Source organism: Herpailurus yagouaroundi, unplaced genomic scaffold (assembly GCF_014898765.1).
Source record: "Herpailurus yagouaroundi ecotype Mexico unplaced genomic scaffold, PumYag 162, whole genome shotgun sequence".
NCBI lineage: Eukaryota > Metazoa > Chordata > Mammalia > Carnivora > Felidae > Herpailurus > Herpailurus yagouaroundi.
In genome coordinates, this window is record NW_024412403.1 from 48,211,334 (window position 1) to 48,238,363 (window position 27,030).

Below are 27,030 nucleotides of genomic sequence, written 5' to 3' on the forward strand. Positions count from 1 at the left end.
TAGTCCTTCCTTGCCTGCCTCAGACTGCTTGTGTATAATTCATGTTTTAATGTGCTTCTGTATAACACCAGATGCTCACAGAGATAATTCCAAAGTTATTTATGTTTGCTATCCGATGTCTTCTATTTGCATTCTTTGCAAGTCTTGTTGAGACTGATATTAAAATAAGTTTGTTTTTTGTGGATACACATCAAGGACTAGAGTGCAGAAAAGGCCTTAATCACATGCTGGAAGATGGAGGGAAGCCAGCTTGAGATTGTAAAAATGCTGGCAATTGTCATGCAAGTGAGTCGGTCAGCCTAACACACATGAACAGGAGTTGAATGTTTCCCTGTGACTAATTTCTCAGAGATGGAAAGGAGTCTGAGCAGTCAGTTCCTCAGCTAGCCAACCCTTCTAGCCTGTAAGTCATTCCAGGACAGGGACCTCATTTTCCACTCATTGTTGTATCTGTAGCACCTGGCATTTGCTAGTACTGAACAATGTTGAGTGAATGGATCAATGAATTAATCAATTAATTGGTGAGAGTATTTCTCTTCATTCTTTATATCTTAGAACTCCAATCTCCCAGTAGAGCACTGGGTTAGGATCTGGAGGTTGTTGTGCAAAGGCAATGGTCAAGCAGTGTTTATCAGGGAAAATTTATAGAGAGAGAAGCAATAGCAGTTATGGGGTTCCCTGTTGTGCTTAGCACATTCCAGGCTAGCACCATGCACAAATATATAGCAGGCCTGGAAGTCAGACTCCAGGAGAAGGAGCTTTCCACTTGGCCTTGAGGCATTTAAACTGTATGACGAAGGAAGCACCAGCCCTTCCCCTGGCATAATCAGAGGCTAAGATAAAGGACAACTATGATATGGCAGAACATTGGCTCCATCCCTCTCCAGGCCACTCATCCATCATGGCTGAAGAGAGTGCCAGCCCTTCTCCTATCTGGGAGAGAGGGTCCAAGCTTTGGAGATGATTATGTTTGTCATCTTAAGCACAAACATAGAGCTAGGCTGCAGCCAGTTTCCATGGAGCTTTTCTGGAGGTGAATTCCTTTCCTGAGAGTCCAACCTGCAGGGGGTCCCTCTTGAATGCATAAACTCTTGCCTCTCAGTGGTAATGTGGTAGGCACAAATCAATCATGCCATCAGGATCAGCCATTCTCTTTAGGAGCTACTAGCCTGGTGACAGGTGATGGCATGGAAGCAGGTGAGGCTTCCTGCTTCCTCCTATGCCTCTGACTTCTCTAAGATACCTGTTACCTTGCATCTCCATGTTACTGTCTACCCATTCCCAGCTAGGCCAACCCACTCAGACCACCTAGACTTCCCCCGGCTGCATTCCCCTAAAATCCCTGAGTCCTAGGTCCTTGGACCCTGTTTCCCATTATCAATCACTCATTTGTCAAAAAAACAAAAAACAAAAATCGAAACAAAAAACAAACAAACAAACATTGGAATGTATTAAATTTCCCAGATTCAGAAACTTTAACAGGAAGTTCAGGCACTTAGCAGAACTGTGAAGGAGATATTTTGGTTCTAGGTAAGGATGGGTGCTTTTTAATGCCACCCTAATGATGCTACATTGACATTTCTTCTTTGCTTATAAGAAGTCTGCCCTTGAATCAAGAGAGGAAGGAAGATGATTTGACCCATGTGCCCCACTGTGGCCTTTGAGGGCATTAGCTTTTATTTGGGCTCAGGTTCAAAATGGGCTGAAGAGGTTGTAAACTCAAAGTGAGATTCAAAAACGTGGAAGAGAGCAAGGGAGTTATGGATAGAGTTGGGAAAGAACAAGGAACAGATATGAAAGAAAAGGAGAAACAAAGCCAGATTAAGAAAGGAAGCAGGACCAATGTGTCTCTTTTTCACACATTTGTCTTTGCCTTGGATTGCAATTGAGGCAGAATTAGCATCTTGAATCCTTCATAGTTGCTAGCATGGGGGTTCAAAAATTGTTTGTGAATGGGATGAATAAGAAAACTGAAGGGGTGCCTGGGTGGCTCAGTGGGTTAAGCGTCCAACTTTGGCTCAGGTCATGATCTCTGGGTTTGTGAGTTCGAGCCCCGTGTTGGGCTCTGTGCTGACAGCTCAGAGCCTGGAGCCTGCTTCAGATTCTGTGTCTCCTTCTGTCTGCCCCTCCCCTGCTCACACTCTATCTCTCTCTCTCTCAAAAAATAAATAAACATTAAAAATATATTAAAAAAAAAGAAAAGAAAACTGAAGTGGTTTGTGATAAGGAGCTCAGTGGAATCAGTAGAATGGGTCACAGTGACACTACCCCAATCCTCACTGAGTGTCATCTGGTTAGCTTCACCTTTTAAGCAAACAAAAGAGAGAACAAATGAAAATAGCTCATTCTAGTGGTAATCTCCATGACAGTAGCCGAACACTGCTCCCCCCACCCCCCCAGTCTCTGGGAATTTTTTTTTTCCCTCAATATCCAGATTCTATTGCTCTTACAGCAGAGAAGCCTGAAGCCTGGAGAAGTTGAGTGGCTTATCCAAGGCCACACAAAGGCAAGTGTCAAGCTCAGGACAGACACTCATATTTTCCAGCTCTCAGGGCTAGGACTGTGAGAAGAGAAAACTGAACCTCTTAGGATGTTCTGCTCAGAGCAGACACAGATTAAATATAAGATTCAGATGAATTAATAAAATATAAAATGTGGTGAAATTAAAAATAAATTGTAGACTACACAAAGTTGAAATGGGATCATGACACCCGATCCTTAATCTGTTTGCTATTAGGGTGGAGAACAAGATCATGTTCTGCTCTTCTGGAATTCAGACACATTTTTTATTTATTATTTATAAATTTAAAGATTTAAAGGAATACGAGGAAAGCTCACACAGGCTGGGCAGGGCCTCTTTATAATGTAAATACCTTTCCAATGGGGGAAAAATACTGAAAGATGGTAGTTTGTCTTCAGACAACATTTCCCAGACATTTTTTTATTGTTAGCAAAGCTCTCTTGGAGCGTAACTAAGAGTTTCTGAGGAATGGTAACTTTAAAGCAAAGGGAAGGAAAATTTCAATAAGAACCAAGCTGCCCAACTCCCCCTTTATTTTTAAACAGAACCATCAAAGGGCAGCTAACGGAAATATACTTAAGTGGCATTAATTCATCCCTAAGAGGACTCTCCAAGAGTTTTATTGCTGCATAAGGGAAAGCCATAAACCAGCAGGAGGAGAAAGCAAAGAAAATAAGTCTGGGGAGTCGTCTTGTGTAAGAAAGTGAGCAGGTGGTCAATAATGTGTCCTTGGCTGGCTTCCACAGCCAGGAGACAGAAACTCATGGCAAGGATGTGGCCCACAAAACAGGCAGTCACAGGGAAAGGAACCGTCGAACTTCACAAAGTGTTAATGAAGAGTTCACATGAACGTGAAATAGTACAATGCCCATCTCTCCTCCCCCTCTCCCTGCCCATCCAATTTTATGTTATACTTGACTTCAGAACCTATTGTCTGCCTCTTTCCAGTCTCTCATATGATTAGGACAGAGCAAGAAAGGACTAGGTTGGATACGCACCAGGAGAGTGAGTTTTTAGACTGAAAAGTAATATTAATGAACATTTAGTCCAACACTCTCAGTTTTACAAACAAGGAAATGGATTCTTAGAGATTGCTTTCATGGATGGATTTTTGCTTGAGGTCTATGGTCCTCAGTGTTAAGACTGGGGATTTAGAAAACACTTCCACAATGTAGCCGTTCAGCTCAAGCCAAATCTAAGACCTTCCGAGTAGCAGCAGAGAGGCTGACAAGCATCTTGCAATGAGTGAAAATTATCACCAATCTCAAGGTTATTTTACCTTCAACCAACCCTTCCTTGTTCTTGACTAGGTTGTGGGGTTTTTAAATCAAGAAGAGCATTCTTTATTAATTTCCAAAGAAGAATGGCTATTATGTAGGATTCTCTATTCTTGTGAGCTGGCAGTGGACACCAGAACACACAATCAGGAGCGTGAGAACGAAAATAGTAGACAGAGAGGAGAGTCACATTGATTTGGTGTTTGGAAACCGTGATGTTTTTCTCTCAACCTTCCCATCACCCAAGATCTAATTGCATTAGAAAAGAGGGGAGGGGGGCGCCTGGGTGGCTCAGTCGGTTGAGCGTCCAACTTCAGCTCAGGTCACGATCTCGCAGTCCGTGAGTTCGAGCCCCGCGTCAGGCTCTGGGCTGATGGCTCAGAGCCTGGAGCCTGTTTCCGATTCTGTGTCTCCCTCTGTCTCTGCCCCTCCCCCGTTCATGCTCTGTCTGTCTCTGTCTCAATAAGTAAATAAAAACGTCAAAAAAAATTTTTTAAAAAAAGAAAAGAGGGGAGGGACAGGATGGAAATATGGTACCATTCATATATTCATTTGACAAGCATTTATAAAGCCTACTTTGTACACAGTTATGAACTGGGTGCAGAAAGAATTTGCAGAGATAAGTCTGATTGGAGTTCTCCGGACCCTTGAGAGAGCTTTTATATGGAGCTTTCTTCCTCATAACCAGCTCCCAGAATTTATGACCAAAATTCATTGTTCAAAATAAAATACATTAGAGATTTGCTGCATTATCTGGTAATATTTTCTATTCTAAATAATAGAAATATTTTCTATTTCAGTAAGTTCTTGCTGCTAAACATGGTTTGGGATTTATTTGGTAGTTTGGTTTGAGGTTACCTTTGCACTAACAATAAATGAAGTGTATGTTAAACCGAATCTGTAGTCTTTTAGATACAAAACTCAATGTAGTTTTGAATTAAGCTAAGGTCTGTGGCTAACTGGGTCTCCGGTGAGGGGCTGAGTGCTCAAATCTTTCAGACACAAGTCTTGGAATATGGTAAACACTAAATAAGTGTTAACTATAGCAGTATTGTTATTATCATCATTTGAGTCTCCAAAAATACCATGGAAAAGCTTCTAAAAAAGTGATCATAAAGGGCGCCTGGGTGGCTTAGTTGGTTAAGCGTCTGACTTCAGCTCAGGTCATGATCTCACGGCTTGTGAGTTCGAGCCCCGTGTGGGGCTCTGTGCTGACAGCTCAGAGCCTGGAGCCTGCTTTGGATTCTGTGTCTGCCCCTCTCCTGCTCATGCTCTATCTCTCTCTCTCTCAAAAATAAATAAACATTAAAAAAATAGAAAAATGATCATAAGCTGCCAATTTTCTGACCTAAAAGTCCATAACAATTACACTTGCAAATTTTACTTCCTTCAGCAATAAAATATAGCTTGGTCCTGAAGCCACTTCCACAAGGCCAACCTGCAAGAAATGTCTTAGGCTCTCTGAATTTCAAAGCTAAAGCCTTTTGAGCTGCTCAGTAGTCAGTTCACTGAAAGAAGGGAAGTGGGAAGGCATCCAACATTTGAACTAGTGCCCTCATATGGGGGTGGGCAGGCTGTACTAACAGGTGGGAACGCAGACACAATACTTATTACCCACTTATGCGGAACTGTCTTTAAGTGTCTTCAGAATCTCAACTGATTTTCATAATAAGTCTGGAGAAGAATGAGGACAAAAATCATCACCTTTCAAATTCTTCAAAAACGGGACAGCAGTAAAGCAGTGTTGTGGGATATGTGCTCATGACGCCCTCTGCTATTACTACTTTTCCTCCTCCTTCTCCATTAAGTAATATCTAACACATACAAAGTGCATATAGACCTAGGCACTCTCCTAAGCATTTTATGTTAGTCCTTCCCTTAATGTCCTTAACAACCTCAGGAAACAGGTAATGTTATCAACCTCCCCAATTTAGTGTGAGGAAATAGACGCACAGAGTATTTAAGTAAAATTCCCTAACATCACAGTGCTAGGAAGTAATAGAATCTGGATTTAATTCAGACAGATTAGCTCAGAGTTGCTACTCAAGCATTTCCCCTGACAGCTGCTCTTTAACTGTTTCAGTAGCCATTGTGTATTTTTAGATAATTTTGAGGAAGGGGCACAAAATGGCCTCCACTTGTCTCCTTCCTCTGCTGGACAATTCCCATTTATTCTTCAACCCTTAGCTCTAGACAGTGTCCCTCAAGGATCCTGTGTCTGACCAACACTACCCATCCAACCACCCCATTTAGGTTAAGGTCTGTTTTGTCTTTAGTGGGACACTTATACTAGATCAAGATTTAATTTTCAACGATAGAGTAGAAACTTCTTGAGGATAGATCCTTGTTTTACTTTCACTTATGTTTATATATTTCCAGCTTCTGACACAGTAGCTTACAATTTCAATATATGTTGAATTTAAGGTGCCTGGCTGGCATAGTTGGTTAAGCGTCTGACTCTTGATTTCAGCTCAGGTCATGATTTTATGGTTGTTGGATCAAGCCCTGCTTGGAATTCTCTCTCTCTCCTTCTCTGTCTCCTGGGATCAAGTCCCATGTCAGGCTCCAAGCTGAGTGGAGCCTGCTTGAGATTCTCTCTCTCCCTCTGCCCCTCTCCCTCTCTTCTGTATGCTCTCTCTCTAAAATAAAATACAATACAATACAATAAAATTAAATTAAATTAAAAATAAATTCAAAAATAAAAACAAAAGAAAAGAAAGAATTGGGCCCAAATTTTTAAACAAAGAGGTTTTTTCCCAATGTGTGGCTTCTCCTGAAAAATTTGAAGACCTGCCCAAACTAGGTACACAATGAGTAGTTCAAAAGCTGGATGGAGCAGTGCTCCCTAGTTCACCATGAACTCTGCCCAGCCAACTCCCTCACTCCCCTATCTCCCTGCTTCTCCAGGTACTTGGGCTTCCCCCACTCCTTCTGATTCATCTTCCTCATTTTATAGTTTAGGAAGAGGAGGCCCTGAAGAGGAGGCCACACACAAGGGTATCGTGTTGGAGAAGTGACTACACCCCAAGCCTCTCATCTCCCATTCAGTTTCCTATTCACACTCTAGGCCCTCAAAAGAACATTTGTGAAACATGTTTATCAGTGAATTTCCATGTTTCTGTGAATTCTTGTGCCTTGTAGTGAATTTTGGTCATAAAAAGAAAAGTCTCTTACCCACTCTAAGCCTCCTTACCAGATGTATCTTCAGGAACTGGCGTTGATTACATAATTCTTTGTCCTTTCCTCTCTCCACTGCCATTTTCTCTGAAAAATGTTTAGTGAATTAACTGTGAAAACCTTATGATTTTTCCTCCCAGACAGCACATCCATCTCTCTCTCCTTCAAAATAAATTCCACCCTTAGAAAAAATGGAACTTTCAATACCAAGATAGCTGTGGTTTGGTTGCTTTCAGTGCTTTGCCTGTGTTCAAAGGGCAGGATGTTACCACGTGGGCTAATTACTTAGATGGAGCTGTGGTAGAAAAGTAGTGGATTTCAGAGACGGCCCTCTCTGTGGCTGACAATTTATCACAACTTGATGTTTTAGGCTGAGCCCCAGCTTGAGAACTAAAATTTTTTTTTAATTTAAATTCACTTTTGGGAACAGTCTTGTGGAATTATCTCTGCTACTCTTGAAATGTGTAACAGAGAAAGAACAAATTCACATTTACTGACCAAGAAATTGTCGAGATTTTTTTTAGTTCTTTTATAATTCGGAAATTTTCAGGGCTAAAAAGCACAACTCCAGTAGGGTTACTGTTTTGACTAGAGATTAGCTTGGAGTGGGGGCTGGAGGGGCAATTTTGGAAGAAACTGATTAATTATTTTTATTTCCAAGTGCTGTTGATTTGATTTAATGTTTTGACCATGTGGGATAGAAATTCTAGGGCTTGACTTTTAATATTAAGTCATTCAAGGTTACGTGGCTCAGAGTAATTTTAGTTAAATAAAACTTCGATAATTGAACCCCAAAAATAACCATATCAAAAGTGAAAAAAAGGTCAACAATTTGGGGCCTCATGCCCTGTACCTGTCATCTTTAAACCCACAAAGACATATATGCACCATACAGTAATTTAATTAATAAATATTTTAGTATTAATGAAATATGGGAAAGGCTTGGATGTGTTCCTTGGTTCAAGGAATTTTGTTTGTTTCACAGTTTCTTATAAAAATACCAAAATGAGCAATCTATTGCTGTAATAGCCTGCTAATAAAAAGAAAATGCTAACATGGGAAGTTCACTTCATCTTCTGGATATACTGATAGAGAAGTACTAAGTACCAATCAGAGTGGGGCAGAAAAAAAAAAGATCTTCTCATGCTTTTCAGTCCTTGCTTGCCACCATCCTAGGAAAGTATTGGGAGAAACATCTATAGTGGTTAAGGGCTCTCTCTCCTGCTTCCAGGAAATGCCCATGCTCGCTAGGAACTGAGCACAGTGTTCTTTATATTTCAATCTTCTCAATTTTCAAAACTTTCCCCAGAACTTTTAATTGTAAGAACAACCACTAACTCATTTGAGTTTCACCTGATCTCTCAATCTTTCTTGAGTAAGATGCTGGCCGATAATGAAGCATCTAAAAGGTCAGAATTGCAGAAAAGGAGAAAAGGCAAGAGCTTCTAATATGACAGACTTCCTCAGAAAGTTGGAGTCCGTAAACAAGCTATCTTCTCCTCTCTGTCTCTCCCTCCCACATCTAGAGGTTGCCCTAGAACCCTGACTTCTTAAACTTCAGGACCTAGATGAAGGCCATTCAGGGAACATGGTTACGTGCTCTTGTCTTTTTACCTAATTTGGTTTAAACTTTTTATTCTCTGTGACCTTAGATATTTTGGGAATTAGTATAATTTTATCACTTTATTCATTTGTTACTTACAAAGGACTACTTCAAACACAACTAGTGAGTTTTAACTGTCTGTGTGACAAGGATACTGCTGAATTCTGTTGGTTGAAATTCACTTGTAATCCCATTGGTCTGAATAAGAGTTCAGGGTGAGATAAAAGTGTTTACAGTAAGCAAATGTTCCATGAAATTTATATTTTACAGAACAGATTATGGCTATTTGCTCTAAATAAGTGATTTTACAACAACCAGTTCATTGGATTACATTAAATGAAACTTCTCCACACATTCTCCCTTGCAAAGGTCTAAAAACAGCTTTAGTTCACATTGTATAACTTACATTAATTGTATTAGTGAAGAGAAGGAGAAAGATGCTCTCCAGAGGACTTTCCAGTCCTTCTCTGGACACACCAGGAAATAATTGACCTTGCTACACGTCACCAGACCCATAGAACTGGGAGGACCTTACTCTTGGGATGCTCACATCAAAGTATACTTTACTATAGAACTGCCTTTAAATTTTGGATCTTTAATTTTTCTTACAAAATGAACATTATTCTTTCTAAAAAACACGACTATGTCACACCTATTCACTACCCACTTCTCCTTCCTGAGAGCCATACTCTGTATTCATTTGTCATTTCCCTGCAAGGAAGTATACATCAATACTTGCTAAATGACTCTGAGGGAATTTTTGAGCTTACATATTATGAGAAGTTTTCTTTTAATCATTTGTAGCCACTTCTTAAAGATTTCTCTAAGTACGCTTCAATTTTTATTTAATCTTTCAATATGATTTTAAAAATTATAAATGGCAATTTTTTTTTGTCCCTAAACTTTGTTTTATTATTTAGGTTCTTCCTTTTGTTTCTGGTCAGGTGCAGCTTATTTCATCAGAGGAATACTTAGGGGGAGGGAGGAGCTATTCAAACTCTTCCTGTTCCATCTCCAGCTGTAAGAAGGAAGATGTGAGATTAATTTAACTTGATGACATCCAAAAGGCTTGAACATGTACATTCATGAAATGATGTATCTATGAAGTGTGGGTATGTTATTCATGTTCACAGCTACCATAGAATTTTAGAACTGGAGGGGACCTTTGAGTCACCTAGTCAATGTCCTCATTCTGCCAATGAGAAAACTGTTGCCTTGGCAGGATAGGAGACCTGCTTAGGTCAGAACTAGAATTTAGGTGCTCTATGCTCTGAGAACAATGTGTTCATGTTATGGGGAGAAATCAAAACAAAGCAAAAACAGGATTCCACTTTAGAACTTTCTCTTTTAAGGGTCCTTTCAAGTATTTTTTTTGGGGGGGGGTCCTCTCAAGTATTTGATAAACTATTTCACAGCTGACATGCTTCTATTTATTTAAAAAAAAATTTTTTTTCAACGTTTATTTATTTTTGGGACAGAGAGAGACAGAGCATGAACGGGGGAGGGGCAGAGAGAGAGGGAGACACAGAATCAGAAACAGGCTCCAGGCTCTGAGCCATCAGCCCAGAGACCGACGCGGGGCTCGAACTCACGGACCGCGAGATCGTGACCTGGCTGAAGTCGGACGCTTAACCGACTGTGCCACCCAGGCGCCCCGACATGCTTCTATTTAGAGAGACAAAAGGAGCTAATTGTAGACCTCAAGTATGTGAACTATCATTTTAAGAAAAATATTCTCCAGATGTTTCCCACCTCCTTTGAGAATGGAAAAGGGGAAATGAGTTTAAAGTTCAGCAGGAAAGATCCAGATTAGATATTAAGAAATGTAGGTCTGTGAAATCCTGCAGTTGATTACTGGAGAATATTGTGAAATCTCCTCTTTTGGAGAACTTGTGGAATGTGGGGGTTGGTCATTTGCTTCAGAGGGGTTATGTGGGTGGCCCATTTCTAGACCTGGGGACACAACCTAATTGAGATCTCAAGTTCTGTAGGACCCGTGAGGTCATGCTCTGCTGATAGCTATTAGTGAGGTTGTTTGCTGCTCTTGGTTATAGCAGATTCATCTATGAAACATATAATTTTCAAGCTGCTTTGTACTTATATCAGTCTTGGTAGATGTAAATAAGCAGATTGATTAAAACTAATGAGTACTTATGATGATCTTGCCCACTGCCTTCATTGAAGTGATTGACCAACATCTGATAGGTTTTTTTCTTTGGGCTTCATCTCAGCATATTCACCTTGCCAGTGGCTATCTGACTTCATGAATGCCTCCCAGCTTGTGTCCCTAGTCCAAAAAGCAGAAAGTAAGGGATCCAGTCCAAGATCTCATCCTAAATAACAGAGAATTTCTTTTCTTTCAGCTAAAAAGGCAGCCTTGGTATTTGGAGGACAAGATGGAGAAAAGTGACAGTATAGTTAGATCTGTGCCTTGTAAAACAAAGTAGAAAGATTTGTTAGCTAATGTATTGGAGGTCAGCTCCTAAAAGTAATCAAAGAATAATTTAAAGATTTTAAGTTGGAATCTAAGAGTCTTGAATTTCAGTAAAATAATCAATTTTATAAATATAGGATGGGGAGATCCCATTTGAGTTTAACATTAAGTAAAACTTAGTAAGTAGATATAAGATTAATGATATAATGTATTTGAAGTATGTTCATGGTGGTGGCATAAAGTAAGTGCTCAAAAACATAGCTAATATTATTATAACTTTTATGTTCATTGCCTCTCCTTCCCCAGCCATCCTCTAGTTCTGGTTTTCTCATATACAGTCACCAATTTTGCCCCTTGCCACCCTGGAGCATTGAACCATTCTTCCATCTAACTCCCTCAAAATCAGTTCTGACAGAAGAATTAGGTTTTCTTCGGAAGGATTAGGATTTCTTCCTCTCTGAGGAGATGAAAAAGGGGATTTATAATACATTCTATAATAAACTTAAAAAGCCCATCTGAAATGAGTTTTTTTCTTTTCTTGAGTGTTCCTCCACTGGAGGTCTCCTTTTCTGGGACTCTCCTCCATGCAGCAATCAACTCTGCTCACACTTAATCTCCTCCAGAATCCCCCAGAATTTCTCTATCCTCTGATTTAGAGTTGCTTCTCTTTTCCTTTAAACCCTAGGTGCCAGCCCATCCAAGCACAGAAGGCTCAATTTTTTTTAGTAAAAGGTTTCAGAGAACATCATCTCCACAAATGATAACCATCTATCTCCTTACCTACCCTCTCCTGCTTGGTTTTTCTCCATGTTTTCCAGAACTGCCTATATTTATGTATTTGGCTATTTTTTTGTGTGTGTGTCCCCATCAAAGCATAATTCTCAAAATGCTAAAACCACAATCCTCATTCATAAGTGAACATGCCAAAGTTTTATTTAACATGGTGACAAAGTTGGTTTGAAACAAAATATTAAAAACTTGGGGCTTTAGGGATGCCTGGGTGGCTCATTCGGTTAAGTGGCTGACTTTGGCTCAGGTCATGATCTCACGGTCTGTGGGTTCAGGCCCCGCATTGGGCTCTGTGCTGACAGCTCGGAGCCTGGAGCCTGCTTCAGATTCTGTGTCTCCTTCTCTCTCTGACCCTTCCCCACACATGCTCTCTCTCTCTCTCTCTCTCTCTCTCTCTCTCTCTCTCTCTTTCTCTCAAATAAAAAAAACATTTAAAAAATTAAAAAAAAATAAACCTTGGGGTTTTTATTATAATGAGCTGATAGAAAAAAAATCCTGAGTTACATACAGTTACATACAAAACTGGTTAACATAGCAAAGAGCAATAAAACCATATCCTTTTCAACATAGTTGACTTGTTATATCTGTAAAACTAATCAATTATGCAATAAAGTTACATATCCCTAGTTAGATGATCCTAAGGTAGTTTTATTTGCATCACAGTAAAAGATCATGTAACCATCTATCTTTTGCCTTATGCAATTTTGTGATATATTTTTAATGTCCACTTCCCACCTCCCGCTAAAAGTAAGCTACATGTACCCTGCCATATGAATCAAAAAAGGTGGTCTCTCCTACTAGCTGCTCCTACCAGGTAATAAAAATAAGAATAGTTGTACAACAAGATAATAGGTTGCTTTATGAATGTTTCCATCATGATTAATATTCAAATAGGAAATATGAAGGCTTTCATATTTCAACGGGTGTAGGTAGGATTCTAAATGCAGAGTGAGGCTGAAATAGATATTTTCTAAAGCCCCATCAGCACTAAGAGTTTTGACTGTGAAGATCTATCTAGAAATAGATATTGAGAAAATGGAAAGAATATCACATAGTTGCCTTGTCCTCAGCTTACAATCATGTTGAAGTACAATGGACCAAACTAAAAACAAAAAACAAAAAAACAAAAAGCAATAGGAAAAAACATAAGGTTGATGAGCTGCATTTAACTTTGTGTTAAACTTTCAATAGGAAGAGGAAGATAATGATGGCTGAAAAGGTAGGGAAGACTGCAGAAGTAGGAATTGAGTTGGTCTAGAGGAATTGTCTAGGTGATATGAGCTGAGTTGTATCCACCAAAATTCCTGTGTTGAAGTCCTAATCCCTAGTACCTCCAAATGTGACTGTATTTGGAAAGGGTTTTTAAAAATTTTTTTTTCAACGTTTTTTTATTTATTTATGGGACAGACAGAGAAAGAGCATGAACGGGGGAGGGGCAGAGAGAGAGGGAGACACAGAATCGGAAACAGGCTCCAGGCTCCGAGCCATCAGCCCAGAGCCTGACGCGGGGCTCGAACTCATGGACCCTGAGATCGTGACCTGGCTGAAGCCGGACGCTTAACCGACTGCGCCACCCAGGCGCCCCGGAAAGGGTTTTTTAAAGAGGAAATCAAGTTAAAATGAGGTTAGTAGGATAGGCCCTTATCTAATATGACTAGCATCCTTATAAAGGACACAAACACACAGAGGAAAGCCATATGAAGACATAGAGAAAGGATGGCCTCTACAAGCCAAGGAGAGAGGTCTCAGAAGAAACCCACTGTGCCAACATCTCAATCTCTAACTTCTGGTCTTCACGATTGGGAGAAAATAAGTTTCTGTTGGTTAAACCACTTGGTCTAAGATACTTGGTTATGGCAGCCCTAGCAAACTAATACAGTAGGGTTAAAATGTGGAGGATCAAAAAGAAGAAACCCTTAGAATAAAAAGAATACAATGAAGATGTGAAAATGAAGATAGACACAGATGAGGAGTAAAGTTCTGAAACAATGGTTTACATTAGTGAAAGGCACCTATAACTACCAGTGTGATAAGAAAGACTGTGTGTGTGTGTGTGTGTGTGTGTGTGTGTATGTTGTGTCTTAAGAGAGACAAGTAAGCCTTTCAACTTTCACATCTCTATCCAAAATTTATTTCCCCAGAGATGTTTTACCCACCACTCTTTCCAGAACAGTGTCTTCTACCCCAAGGCATTCTCAAGCTCTTCACCCTGTTTGGTTTTCTTCATGGTACTCAAATCTGAAATTATAAAATTTATTTTTAACTTGTTTATTATTGCCTGCCTCCCACACTAGAAAGTGGTTCAATAAGATCTAGAACCTCATTTGTTTCACTCCTCTCACCAGTACCCAGTTTGTAACATTTAGTAGGCACTCCTTAAATAACTATACCTAATGAATGAATTTCTCTGAGAAATGTAATCAGAAGAGAACCTTCTTCGAGAGGCATGGGAAAGCCAAGAAGACAATTCTGGTAAATATCACAGGAGTAGGATTCTGCCTGACTTCCCCTTGCTTCAGGGGTGATATATCTGAGGCCTTGAGAAACTATAGCTCCTGTGGGAGGGACTACCCAGGAGCAGATGAAAGAGGCTTGACCACCACCACCACCACCACCACCACCACACACACACACACACTTGCGTGTGTTGTGTTAGCCTCATGTGAAAGTGAAAGTTGGATTTAGGGCAAGGACTGAAGGTTTAAATACTTAAACATTCTTTTGCACAGCAAGCCAAAATCTCACGGGGATAAATACAAAGAGAAAATGCTGAGGGGCATTTAAAATAATATATATCACATTATTCTGTTATATACATCACAGGTCACATGAGGAAACTGAAATTCTCTGCAGCCCTTCCCAAATATAGGGAAACATTTAGAACTATACAAAATGATTAGGATTGGCAACTCTGACACCAGAATGAATAACTGCCTTGGTTCAGCTGTTCTTTCCTTTTCTTTTTTTTTTTTTTTTTTGCCCTTTTTTAACAAGTATATTTTAATGGCCATTATTGTTTTATTCATGTTAGGTTTATCATTACTGCAGTTAACCTCACATTTATTTTGGCTAGTATCTTTCTTTGAAACTCTTTGACATTTCAGTTGGTTTTGATTTGTCTTTTTGGTCACACTCCATTAATAATAACTTAAATTTGAATGGTGCTTTTCAGCTTACAAAAAAATTCCTACTATCATTTGTGCCCTCAAACAGCTCTGTGGGAGAGGCCAAGATTATAATTTATTTTTTATAGTTGCTGTTTTATAGGTAAGGAAACTAAGACCTAGTGAAGATAAGGCACTTACCCAAAGTCATAGACATGGGGAATGGTATAGCTACAACTCAACTTGGTCTTCTACAGGGCATGAAACCCATCACTAAGTTGGTCTGACTGGCAAAGATCCACTGTCTGCACACATTATATACGTTGGTGTTCACGTATACTCGTGCACACGTGCACACACACGAACACACACATACCAGTTATCAAGTATAAATCTAAGAAAACATCAACTAGAATTCACAACATTATTGTATCTTGCGTCCTCGGTGGGGGGGGGGGGTAAAAAAAAAAGGGGGGCAAGAAAATCCATTACCACCATTTTTTTCCCAGTAGAAATTCCAAGGCTCCTTCCTCCCACCAGGTGTTTGTATAGTGTTACACAAATCTGATGTTCTTTTGAGTGATTTGGGGAGAACCACCACACCACTTTGACCACCAAAACTATCCTCAGGGACAAGAGGGAAATCAGTAAGGGTAAGTCAAGCGGTAAATTCTAACCAGGGCCCCTACATAAATATTCAAGTTAAAACTGAACAAAGTTTATTTAAAAAAAGAGCCAGAGAAATGGCAGATGGCAGACCTAAGGAGGTGGTTTTCAGGAAAGGCCAAGACTACAAGAGGAAATAATTGTAGTAAAGTAGGATCCCACTGGGCCTTTGGTATTCAACTGGTCTTCTTCCAGGCATTTTGCTTCCTTCCAGTTTTCCAATGTTTCGTTAGATTGTCCTGGTTTAAAAATTATTAAGTATAATCCAACACATTCACTGAATTGATGGAAGGGTGAAGGGCCAAGTATGCTAGCTTATTATTAAAGATATCACCACAAGTTTAGGGTTTAGTAATTAAATTCATTCATCCCCAAAGATAGAATTCAGTCCCAGCTCATACATTACCAGGTATTACCATGTATTTCTGGTATAGATTAACACTTCCAGCTCTCTGGTGACTGCCTTAAACCCTGAATGTTAAGGACTCTAGAGAACAATTGAGTCTTATTTTTAACAAATAAAGAAGCTGAAGAGATCTGTTCAGATACACAAAACTAAAATGAGAAATAAGGTCTTAAGCTCTGGTCTTCTGAGTGAACAAAGTAAGGAATGGTGGTTTGTATAGTATGTTGTAATTTGTGTCTTAAAGGAATATGTATTATATGTGCATATTCTTAGAATACCTCTGGAAACATATGAGGAAAATGGGAAAAGTTGTTGCTTCAAGGGGAAAGGATTAAAGATACTGGAGAACAGAAGAGGATGGGAAATTCACTTTTTTCTGCTGTCAATCCCTACTAAAAAAAGTATAAGCTCTGTGGGGGCAGGGCCCATTGACCATATTATATTTATCTTTATAATCCCTAGCTGGGTCTAGCATTGTGTTTGATGAGTAGTCAATAAATTATCATTGAGTACTTACAACAGATGTTCTTTTCCCGTCTAAGATAAAAATGGACCATAGGGGCACGTGGGTGGCTCAGTTAAGTGTCCCAACTCCTGATTTTGGCTCAGGTAATGATCTCACAGTGTGTTTGATCCCACATCAGGCTCTGAGCTGAGATTCTCTCTCCCTCTCTGCCACTCCCCTGTTCATGCGCACTCTCTCAAAATAAACTTTTCAAAAAAATAAATAAAATGGACTACTGGGTATAAATCAATACCAATTTTGTGGCTCTTTCCAAATGGTTTATAATAATCCTTCTTAGGAAGACAGAAAATAACAGCATTCTATCTTCTCCCATTTACCAGCACATGTACTATGTAGAATACACTTGAATCAAATAGTTCTTGAGACTATTCTGATTTATGAAATGGAGAAAGTTTTAAAAATCATTTTACTGACAGATGTTTTGGGGAAAATATGGTTAGTATATTTAGAAAAATTATAAAGCAGTGAATTTTGTGGTAGAGATTCCATTAAATATTTTCTTAGGTGCTTTTTATTAACCAATTCTCCTGTAGCCTGTTCACACTTTTGGCATCCCTCTTGAATAGGATGTCGCAAAGTCAACACATATTTTTTAAGTGGAAAACTGTGATCCAGAATTAAGGCAGAAGCAAAGAAAACAAACTCACAGGAGATTGGAAATTAAATTATTTAGAGATAGTTTATTCAAAGTTCTTCAGAATATTCTGACATTAAAAATTGTGAGAACCTTGCCACTTCTTTCTCCAGCATAATGATGACACTCCACTTAGGATTCAGATTTTCAAGCCCTTTAATAACGTGTGGGGAGCGCCTTATTATGTCCTGTCAGTACCAGGGAGAACAGACTTCAGTGTGTACCACAGTTGTCCTCTAGTGGGCTTTTGTGAGCACTGCAGTTCCCTGGGCTTCTGGGTCTTCAGCCCTGGGCATTTCCAGAGGTCTTTTTGAGTTGGTTTTTATAAACCTATAAGCCCCATTTGCATTTATTCTGTTAAATGTCAAATTGCAAAGGGTACTATTAAAGGGCTTGTACAGTTTAAGGGCTTGTACAGTTTATTCATGTCCGTAGTTACACAACCCTATTTTATGCAACTAATTTGCTTTGTAAACGCCTTTCCTTCATAATAGTACAAGATAAACTTCAATGGACTCCCGGTCCAAATGAGCAGATTCTAAACTAATGACTTTACGGTATTTAAATATTACAATGGCATTTTGGGACTGTCATATTGTACTTTCTTTCCAATTCAGAAGACTTCTGTGGTTTGCATTGTTGTCTGCTTGCTCTTCAACTTTTACATTTATTTGTGACCACACCAAAGCAGCTAAAGGGCAGATGAAAAATCTCAGTCCCTGGCATAAAGCCTATCAATTACTTACCAATTCCACTTAGAATGGAATTTTGGCACATACTAACAAAGCCTGACTGGCCACCAGGTTTGCCTCCTTTTGGACAACCTACTCAATCCATTAGGATTTAGTGCAAATGTGATACTAAAAAGAATAATGATTTAAAGAGGATAAACCTTTAGCTCTTCCTTGTGTAAACAAATTCTAAATTTAAGGATTAATATGGGACCTTCTTGTTCAGCCAAGGCTGAGGTCTGTTCTAGCTTGTTGCTCCACCATGCTCAGTGCACGGATTTCACTTCTGGTCCCAGATGTCTGCTCTGCTTCCAGGCAAATGTATCCACATTTCAGCCAGCAGGAAGGAGGAAGAGGAACAGGGCCACTCTCTTTCAGGGTCCTTCTTGGAACTTGTACCCATTACAACCACATCCATTTGTCACATGGCCACACTTGGCTGAAATGTCTTTATTCTGGGCTGTTTCGTTCCAGCTAAAAATCAAGGGTTCCAGTACCATGGAAGAAGGCAGAATTGATATTTCCCAGAGCTTATAATCCCACCAACTGCCTTCATTTGACAGTTCCTACTCTTTTCTGTTTTTTGCTTGTTTTCTCCTGAAATGGCACCATCTTCTTCCTTTTCATGTATCTTCCACTGGTGATGTTCTGCTGATAAAGACTCTTTCCTTCTTCTCCCCCTTCTTTCTCTAAATAGACGTGTCTATTGGCCTGTAAGGCTTTCACCATGTTGGTGCATTCCTTCCTTCCACAGGTGATGGCTGTGCCACCTGGCCCTCTGCAGCTGCTGGGAGTGCTGCTTACCATTTCCCTGGGCTCCATCAGGTTCATTCAGGCTGGTGCTTACTATGGGATCAAGCCACTGCCACCACAAATTCCTCCTCAGATCCCACCACAAATTCCACAATACCAGCCTCTGGGCCAGCAAGTACCTCACATGCCTTTGGGCAAAGATGGCCTCACCATGGGCAAGGAGCTGCCCCACATGCAGTATGGCAAAGAATATCCACATCTACCCCAATATATGAAGGAAATTCAGCCAGTGCCAAGAATGGGCAAGGAAGCAGCACCTAAGAAAGGCAAAGGTAACATCACATTCCTGTGCTGTTATGAAATGGCAGCTTTCCAAAATCCTCAACTATGAGATCAGGGGAAAAGCTACATTTTATAAATTTTTATTCTTGAATGTATTACTGATATTCATTAAGTGTTCACTGTGTTCTAAACTCTATCCTCAAAAAGTTCAAGACCTAAAAATACAGACAAAATTAGTTTTCTGTTGTGCTTTATTTTAATAGCATTAAATGGCACAAAACATATTTAATAACAAATAATTTATTCTCTTACTCATTATCTGTTCAAACATTTGGCAACTATTTCATGAGCATCTATTTTTGTGTCAGACTCTGGGCCAGATGCTGGGGGGATTAAAGCAATGGGGGAAAAAAAGGTGATAAGTCCAGTCTTCTGAATTGGGACACCAATGTTGTAAGGACCTACTGTGTTAAAAATACATATATTTGAAAGCATTTTGCGATCTAGGAGCTGGATAAATGCCACTGTTTTTAAGAGTGCTTGAATTAAGCTACTACACCTGTTAATAAACTGATAAAAGGAGACTATAAAAGGTAAGGACTGCATGACAGATTAACATTTTTGCCATTGCTTTCCAGCCATATTCATTAGTTATTCAGCACCTACAACATGCTTAGCACGGTGAGAGACACTTTCTTAAAACTTCAGTTGTTTTATCTGGATTCTGAGGAAACCTAGCATTTATAGGAAAGGAACTGCATCGGCATAGCAATTCCCTTTGAGAAAGTGGAGGCCATTCCTACTGGTCCCTGCAAAAGCAGGAAGCTCTACTTCTGGGGTACGACTGGATTTGGTGCTAAGAGGCCTAGAGGCCAGAAATGAGAGACCTGAAAATAATATAATATTGTATGTCAACTATACCTCAATGAAAACAAAAACAAAAACAAAAACAAAAACAAACCTCTCTGAAACTACTTTTCTTCATCTGTAAAGTAAGATTTGTTGAGAAAAATCAGTGGCATAAGGTAAGTAAAATGCTAAGTAAATACCAAAACAACATAGAAACTTCTGACTTGCTACAGTTGGTCATTCAAGAAACTCTAGATAAGAAGAGTATGTTCAGGCACTGTGCTAGACATCAAGGATTCCTGATGAGTAAGACATGACCCTGTCCCAGAAGTTCTTGATATAGTAGCTACACACTGCTTAGAAATAACATGTCTTAATAGCACTAGAATATCTACTTAGCGTATAAGAAGCATTCCCAATTTTCTTCTCTTTAGGAGCTGATAGCCCACTTAAGGGATTATCAGGATTGTTTTCCTTCCTTTCTTGAGTGGCCTGCCTGGCTTGTGGCACTTCCTGTTCTTATTCTGATGGGTACCAGATTGCAATGGGGAATTTGCTAAGAATATAAATTCTATGGTTCTATTTTGTTCCCTGACAGTAGCTCAGTGAAAAATATAATGGTCAGGATTAAGATATGACTATTTGTTAAAATAAAACTTTGAAGCCATAAATTTCATTTCTTTGTGTTTCATTTCAGTAGCATAGAAGATCCAGAGTTGTATTGCCGTGAAAGGCACAGCATAATCATCCTAACAAACATGTGCTTTGTATTTTGATAACAATCTGAGAAAGCATAACATCTTTCATTATCTATTATCTAATGTTGTAGTGTGGCTATATTATCCTTGCTGCAGAGAGGCAAGCAGAGACAGTGAAGGCTTAAATGGCCCAGTCCAGATCTCATTTCAAGTCCAAGAAGAGCTTCCTGCCCCTAATCCCAGCTCAATTCCTTCTCCACACTGCTTGTCAGCCTAAAGTACCTTACTTCTCCTGTTTGAAACCTAATTTGCAAATGAGGAATAATTTATTAAAGAATTCATATTTGAGGTTCAGGAAATCCTATAGCACATTAAAGGAATTAAGCAAATGTATTTGGCTCTAGAGACAGACGTGGAAGATGTTATTAAACCACATACAAGATAAAATGCTTCTATTCTTCCCTGAATCCACAAGATAATTACTTTCATTAAATACATATACTGCTTTTCAGCACAAGAGGAAATATTATTTAGCCACAAAATATGTATTTAATATATAAGATACATTAAAATATTATTTAGCCAAAAATATTATTTAATAGGAAATATTATTTAGCATAAAATATATATTTAAATATATATTAAATACATATAAATATATAATTATATATAAATAAGTATATAAATATATTAATATATATTTAATATATAAAATGTATTAAAAAATCAAGGACATGGAAAAATACATTAGGTAGAATAAATAATAAAAAAAATAAAAACACCAACATTGTTTAACACATACACACACCTAGAATACATGAGATGAAAATACATATAAATGTCAAGTGATTATCTCTTGAGTAGTGGGCTTATAGGCAACTTTGATTTTTCTTCATCCTTCTTTGAATTTTCCAAAATCTTCATAGCAAACACACCATCTCAAAACTTCGGAGTTTTGTACTTGGAAAAATGTTTCCTCATTACTTTTTAGCTTTTTTATATAACCAATGCTGATAAAAGCAGCTACAGATATCAGTTCTCAACAGTATTTCAAACATGACAAAACAGTTATCAGCCTGATTGTCCTTTAAGTACGGATAACACAGTCCCGGAAGATGAGCACATTATTCCTAGTCTCTCCTTTCAGTAAGTAATAGGCTAAGGTGTCAAAATTAAATAATGATCATCATGACTTCCTTAAGTAAGGAATAATAAATACTAATTTTTCTTTCTCTTTTTTTTTCCCTCCTTGTCCCCACTCCCATTCCCTCTCCCCCAATAGAAATACCATTAGCAAGTTTACGAGGGGAGCAAGGTCCGCGTGGAGAGCCTGGCCCAAGAGGACCACCTGGGCCCCCTGGCTTACCAGGTCATGGGATACCTGGAATCAAAGGAAAGCCAGGGCCACAGGGATATCCAGGAATTGGAAAACCAGGTATGCCCGGAATGCCAGGAAAGCCAGGAGCCATGGGAATGCCCGGAGCAAAAGGTGAAATTGGACCCAAAGGGGAGATCGGGCCAATGGGGATCCCAGGACCACAAGGACCTCCAGGGCCCCATGGACTTCCTGGCATTGGAAAACCAGGTGGGCCAGGATTACCAGGGCAACCAGGTGCAAAGGGTGAGCGAGGACCCAAAGGACCACCAGGACCTCCAGGCCTTCAGGGTCCTAAAGGAGAGAAGGGCTTCGGGATGCCAGGTCTGCCAGGCCTGAAGGGTCCTCCAGGGATGCATGGCCCTCCTGGCCCTGTTGGACTTCCAGGAGTCGGCAAACCAGGAGTTACAGGCTTCCCTGGGCCCCAGGGCCCCCTGGGAAAGCCAGGTCCTCCAGGCGAACCTGGTCCACAAGGCCCTATTGGAGTCCCAGGAGTTCAAGGGCCTCCTGGGATGCCTGGAGTTGGGAAACCAGGCCAGGATGGGATCCCTGGCCAGCCAGGATTTCCAGGCGGGAAAGGGGAACAAGGACTGCCAGGGCTGCCAGGACCCCCAGGCATTCCAGGGATTGGGAAACCTGGCTTCCCAGGACCCAAAGGTGACAAGGGCATAGGGGGTCTGCCTGGGGCTCTGGGACCAAGAGGGGAGAAAGGACCAGTAGGAGCCCCAGGAATGGGGGGTCCCCCAGGAGAGCCAGGCCTGCCTGGAATCCCAGGTCCTATGGGCCCTCCAGGTGCTATTGGTTTTCCCGGACCCAAAGGAGAAGGTGGGGTTGTAGGGCCACAGGGGCCACCAGGTCCCAAGGGTGAGCCAGGGCTTCAAGGCTTCCCAGGAAAGCCAGGTTTTCTTGGTGAAGTAGGGCCCCCTGGCATGAGGGGTTTGCCAGGTCCCATAGGGCCCAAGGGGGAAGCTGGGCTCAAAGGTTTACCGGGGCTCCCTGGTGCTCCTGGGCTGCTTGGACCAAAGGGAGAGCCAGGAATCCCAGGAGATCAGGGTTTACAGGGTCCTCCAGGCATCCCAGGGATTGCGGGCCCCAGTGGGCCCATTGGACCACCTGGAATGCCAGGCCCCAAAGGGGAACCAGGCATCCCAGGGCCCCCTGGGTTCCCTGGAGTAGGGAAGCCTGGAGTAGCAGGACTTCATGGCCCCCCAGGGAAGCCTGGTGCCCTTGGTCCTCAAGGGCAGCCGGGCCTTCCAGGGCCCCCAGGCCCTCCAGGACCCCCAGGTCCCCCAGCTGTGATGCCCCCTACACCACCACCCCATGGAGAGTATCTGCCAGACATGGGGCTGGGAATTGATGGAGTGAAACCCCCCCATGCCTATGGGGCTAAGAAAGGCAAGAATGGAGGGCCAGCCTACGAGATGCCTGCCTTTACAGCTGAGCTGACTGCACCCTTCCCACCTGTGGGGGCCCCAGTGAAGTTTGACAAACTGCTCTATAATGGCAGACAGAACTACAACCCACAGACGGGCATCTTCACCTGCGAGGTCCCTGGGGTCTACTACTTTGCATACCATGTTCACTGCAAGGGGGGCAACGTGTGGGTTGCTCTGTTCAAGAACAATGAGCCCATGATGTACACGTATGATGAGTACAAAAAGGGCTTTCTGGACCAGGCATCTGGAAGTGCGGTGCTGCTGCTCAGGCCCGGAGACCGAGTGTTCCTCCAGATGCCCTCAGAACAGGCCGCAGGACTGTATGCTGGGCAGTACGTCCATTCCTCCTTTTCAGGATATTTATTGTATCCCATGTAAAAAAGAAAAGAAAGAGAGATTTAACAGAAGAAAAGAAAATGATGCACCGAAAAAATCCAAATGAAAAATGTAATTGCTTCAAAACATTTATATAGTTGGAAAGTTATATTTCAGTGAAAATTTGAACCATCGTGTACAAATAAAAACTAAGATGCATGTTTAATGCTCTGCACAGCAGCCTATAATTGAAAATGATGGGATAGATTTATGTATCAAGTACTGACACTTGTGTTGTACCCACTGGAATCATATTAGCTGTTGTATTGTTATATGCTTCCATAACCTGCTTACTCAGATCATTCAGAATATTTCAGTATGAAAGATCATAGCTAATGAAAGTCATTTGCTCATACTGTTTAAAGATTTATCAATATGGCTTAAAGAAATGTCATTGATAACAATTACATACCGTATTTACTTGCATAATTTCCTCTGTATTTGTGCAGATATTTTGCCATGGAATGTGGGTGAGGGGTTCTGCTGTGTTACAGCCCCAGCGGGAGGGAATCAGGGGGGACCAGTAGGGTTTTAGTCCAAGGGATATTTCCCTTCTGTCAGAGGCTGTATCTTTTCTCAGCATGAGTCCTACTCAGAATTGTCTATCTTGTCTCTCTAAAAGAACAAGTGAACCAATCGACCACTGTGTAATTTACTCAGTGCCTCCTCTGTGCCTTGCACTGGATGAGACGTTTGAGGGACATGAGACAGTGCCACGAAAGAAGCTAAACAACCAGCTGGGAGACAGGGGCAGTAGTTAATTCACCTTTTTCTCAAGGGTTCTTTTTGTTTTATTTTCTGTAATTTTTTTTTCTTTTTTCTTCCCTCCTTCCACTATGATCCAACCAACATAAGCACGTGGAAGTCATAAGAAAAAAATAATAACTTTCCAGTTTTGTGGAATGTTCATTATCATCAGTTTTCCATTGCTTACATGCCTATAAAAATCCCCCTTCCTTGCCTACCCATACAAATGACTACAATGAGGTTTCACCCATGAAGGAGCTTTAAGTGTTTCTCAGTAGCTGTTGAATTTTGAAGAAATTTCCCAGTGTTGTATATATGCAAATTGGTATGTCTGAGGTTCCAAAATCAATTTCCAAAACCCAAGTCATTTTTTACTTGGGGAGGAAAAGAAGTTTCAGAATTCCATAGGAAAATAATTTTTTTGAAAAATTATTTCTCAAGTTTTAAACTAAAAAAAATGGATTTAGTATTTTCTAGTGTAGATACTAGGAGGAAAAGGAAAGTTGTAGGAAAAAAACTGTTTCTTTAGAAACAACCTGTGGAACAGCTATCTGAAATGTCAAACGGCAAATAAGAGCCCATGCTTCTTTTTCACCTCATACTCAGCACAAGTCAAGGGTCAATACAAGTTTAAAGAGAAAAATAAGTGTCTTTCCAGGTTTTCACTTAGGTACATATTAACTGCTTCGGGCATTCAAATCTGGTCTCAAAACGCAGACAAAATATTTCAGTCAGCTATGAGTCTGCCGCTGACACTATAAGGAATTGGGGATATAATGTGGGGTTATAGTGGTGGACTCTTGTATCTCTTCCTCAAAATTAAAAGTGAGAAGTTGAGGGGAAAGGTACAGATGGAAAAATACACAAATAAATACGGTATAAACACACATGGAAATGTGTCTATGTCAAATCTGAATCATTTTAACCATCAAGAAAATCCTCCCCAACCTAATAGGTGTCTTTTCCCGTATATGGTAAACGAGCACCATTTCTTCTCAATTTCTTAAAAAGAGAAATGAGTTCATTACCAGAGGGTTTCTTATTCACTGCTAATTATATGACAAACTTTTCCCATCGAAAGATATCCAACCCAACTTTCATTTTCAAAGCAGACAGCGTTTCTATGGCCAAATACCCTTCAGGTTGGTCTTGAGGATGCTGGTTTTGGACTGATGACTATGGAGGCAATAAGGACCCACTGGGCTCCTTCAGCTAAACAGATGCATTGAAATGGCTTGGAAGCAAGTCAAATCAGCTGATCTGTAAATCCGTATTTATCTGTACATGTATGGGCTTTTTCTTTCCACCAAGTAAGAAAGTACCTCTTTAGGTAAAACCAAATTTCACATTTTAAAATACCTTCCAACTTATTTATTGGTTGTTACTCAATTGCATATATATATATATATATTATATACGTAATATAATATATATATATATATGAAATGTGTGTGAGTGTGTATATCATCAGGCATATGCTTCTAACTTTTAGATAGGGGAGGAGCAAAATTTATGCCAAATACTGTGTATTCTACAATGGTGCTAATCTCAGAACTAAATGAATTACTCCATTTAATTTAAAAAAGAGTTTTAAATAATTATCTGTGTGTTTGTGTTTCCCTTTTAAGTGTTGCACATCCTGTTAACACATTAGTGTAAAAGCAGATGAAACAAACAACCACATGTTCGAAAATCTAGGGATAGAGCTATAATCCCTATTTAATTCAAATTCAACCAGAACTTTTCCATGTGAAATGAACAAAATTGGCATTGTTATTTAAACACAGAGTTTTAATGCAGTATGACATCCCACAGAGGAAAAGAATGTCTGTAGTGGGTGACTGTTCTCAAATATTTTGCAGAACACCATGAAAGGTGAATAGACTGGTAACTTTTTTGAGTTTCCATGATAGATTTGAGACTTGTCAATAGCAAATCAATTTTGTATTTAAATTTTTGTACTGATTTGAAAAAAAGACTTATTAAATATCTTTAAAAGTATGTTTCTCATCTTGTTCATATCACTCAGCTGACACTGAACCTCATAATTTTTTTTTATCTCCCTATGTACTAATGAGCTGCTGAAACAGAGACCTAAATCATAGCTTAAACAAGACAATTATTTCTCTTTGACACAACAGGTCTGAGCATCAGCAGTCCAGTGCTCATCTGGTAGCTCCAGTCAGGGCCCCAGATCCTTTCTATCTTTCTGCTTTTCCACCCTAAAGTTGTTGCCCTCATCCCCAAGGTCCAGGACAGGTAACCATCACAGCCACATTCCAGGCAGTGGAAAGGTGAAAACATCAGGAACGGGAGAGCATGCTCCCTAATTGCTTACATTACTCCCTCCCACATCCTATTGCTCTGAATTTAGTCACATTGCCCAAAGCTGCCAAGAGAGTGTGGGAAATTGATATTTATTCAGGGTAACCACATGCCCAGCTGAAAATCAGGGATTCTCTTAACATGGAAGAAGGGAGAACAGATATTAGGGGACAATGAATGAGCTGCTGCATCTATCACCTCCATCATAAAAAGAAAAAAAAAAACTGCCACAAACCTCTCTTCCCCCGCAAGAAACCAATCCTCAAATACTCTATTCTATTTTAGCCGGCCACACTAGAGCCAAATATTTTGAGGGGAGATA

General features: G+C 40.2%; 1 protein-coding gene across 3 annotated transcripts in view; it reads left to right on the top strand.

Annotated features, from left to right (window-relative positions):
* Positions 1 to 26,384, top strand: part of COL8A1 (collagen type VIII alpha 1 chain) — a 154,154-nt gene extending 127,770 nt beyond the window's left edge. For all 3 annotated transcript variants that reach the window (XM_040484298.1, XM_040484296.1, XM_040484297.1), the window contains 2 exons: positions 18,623 to 18,953; positions 21,733 to 26,384. In XM_040484298.1, coding sequence (XP_040340232.1) covers positions 18,626 to 18,953; positions 21,733 to 23,639 — 2,235 coding nt within the window. In that variant the 5' untranslated portion in view covers positions 18,623 to 18,625 and the 3' untranslated portion in view covers positions 23,640 to 26,384. The remainder of the gene's footprint in view (positions 1 to 18,622; positions 18,954 to 21,732) is intronic.
* The last annotated feature ends 646 nt before the right edge of the window (positions 26,385 to 27,030 follow it).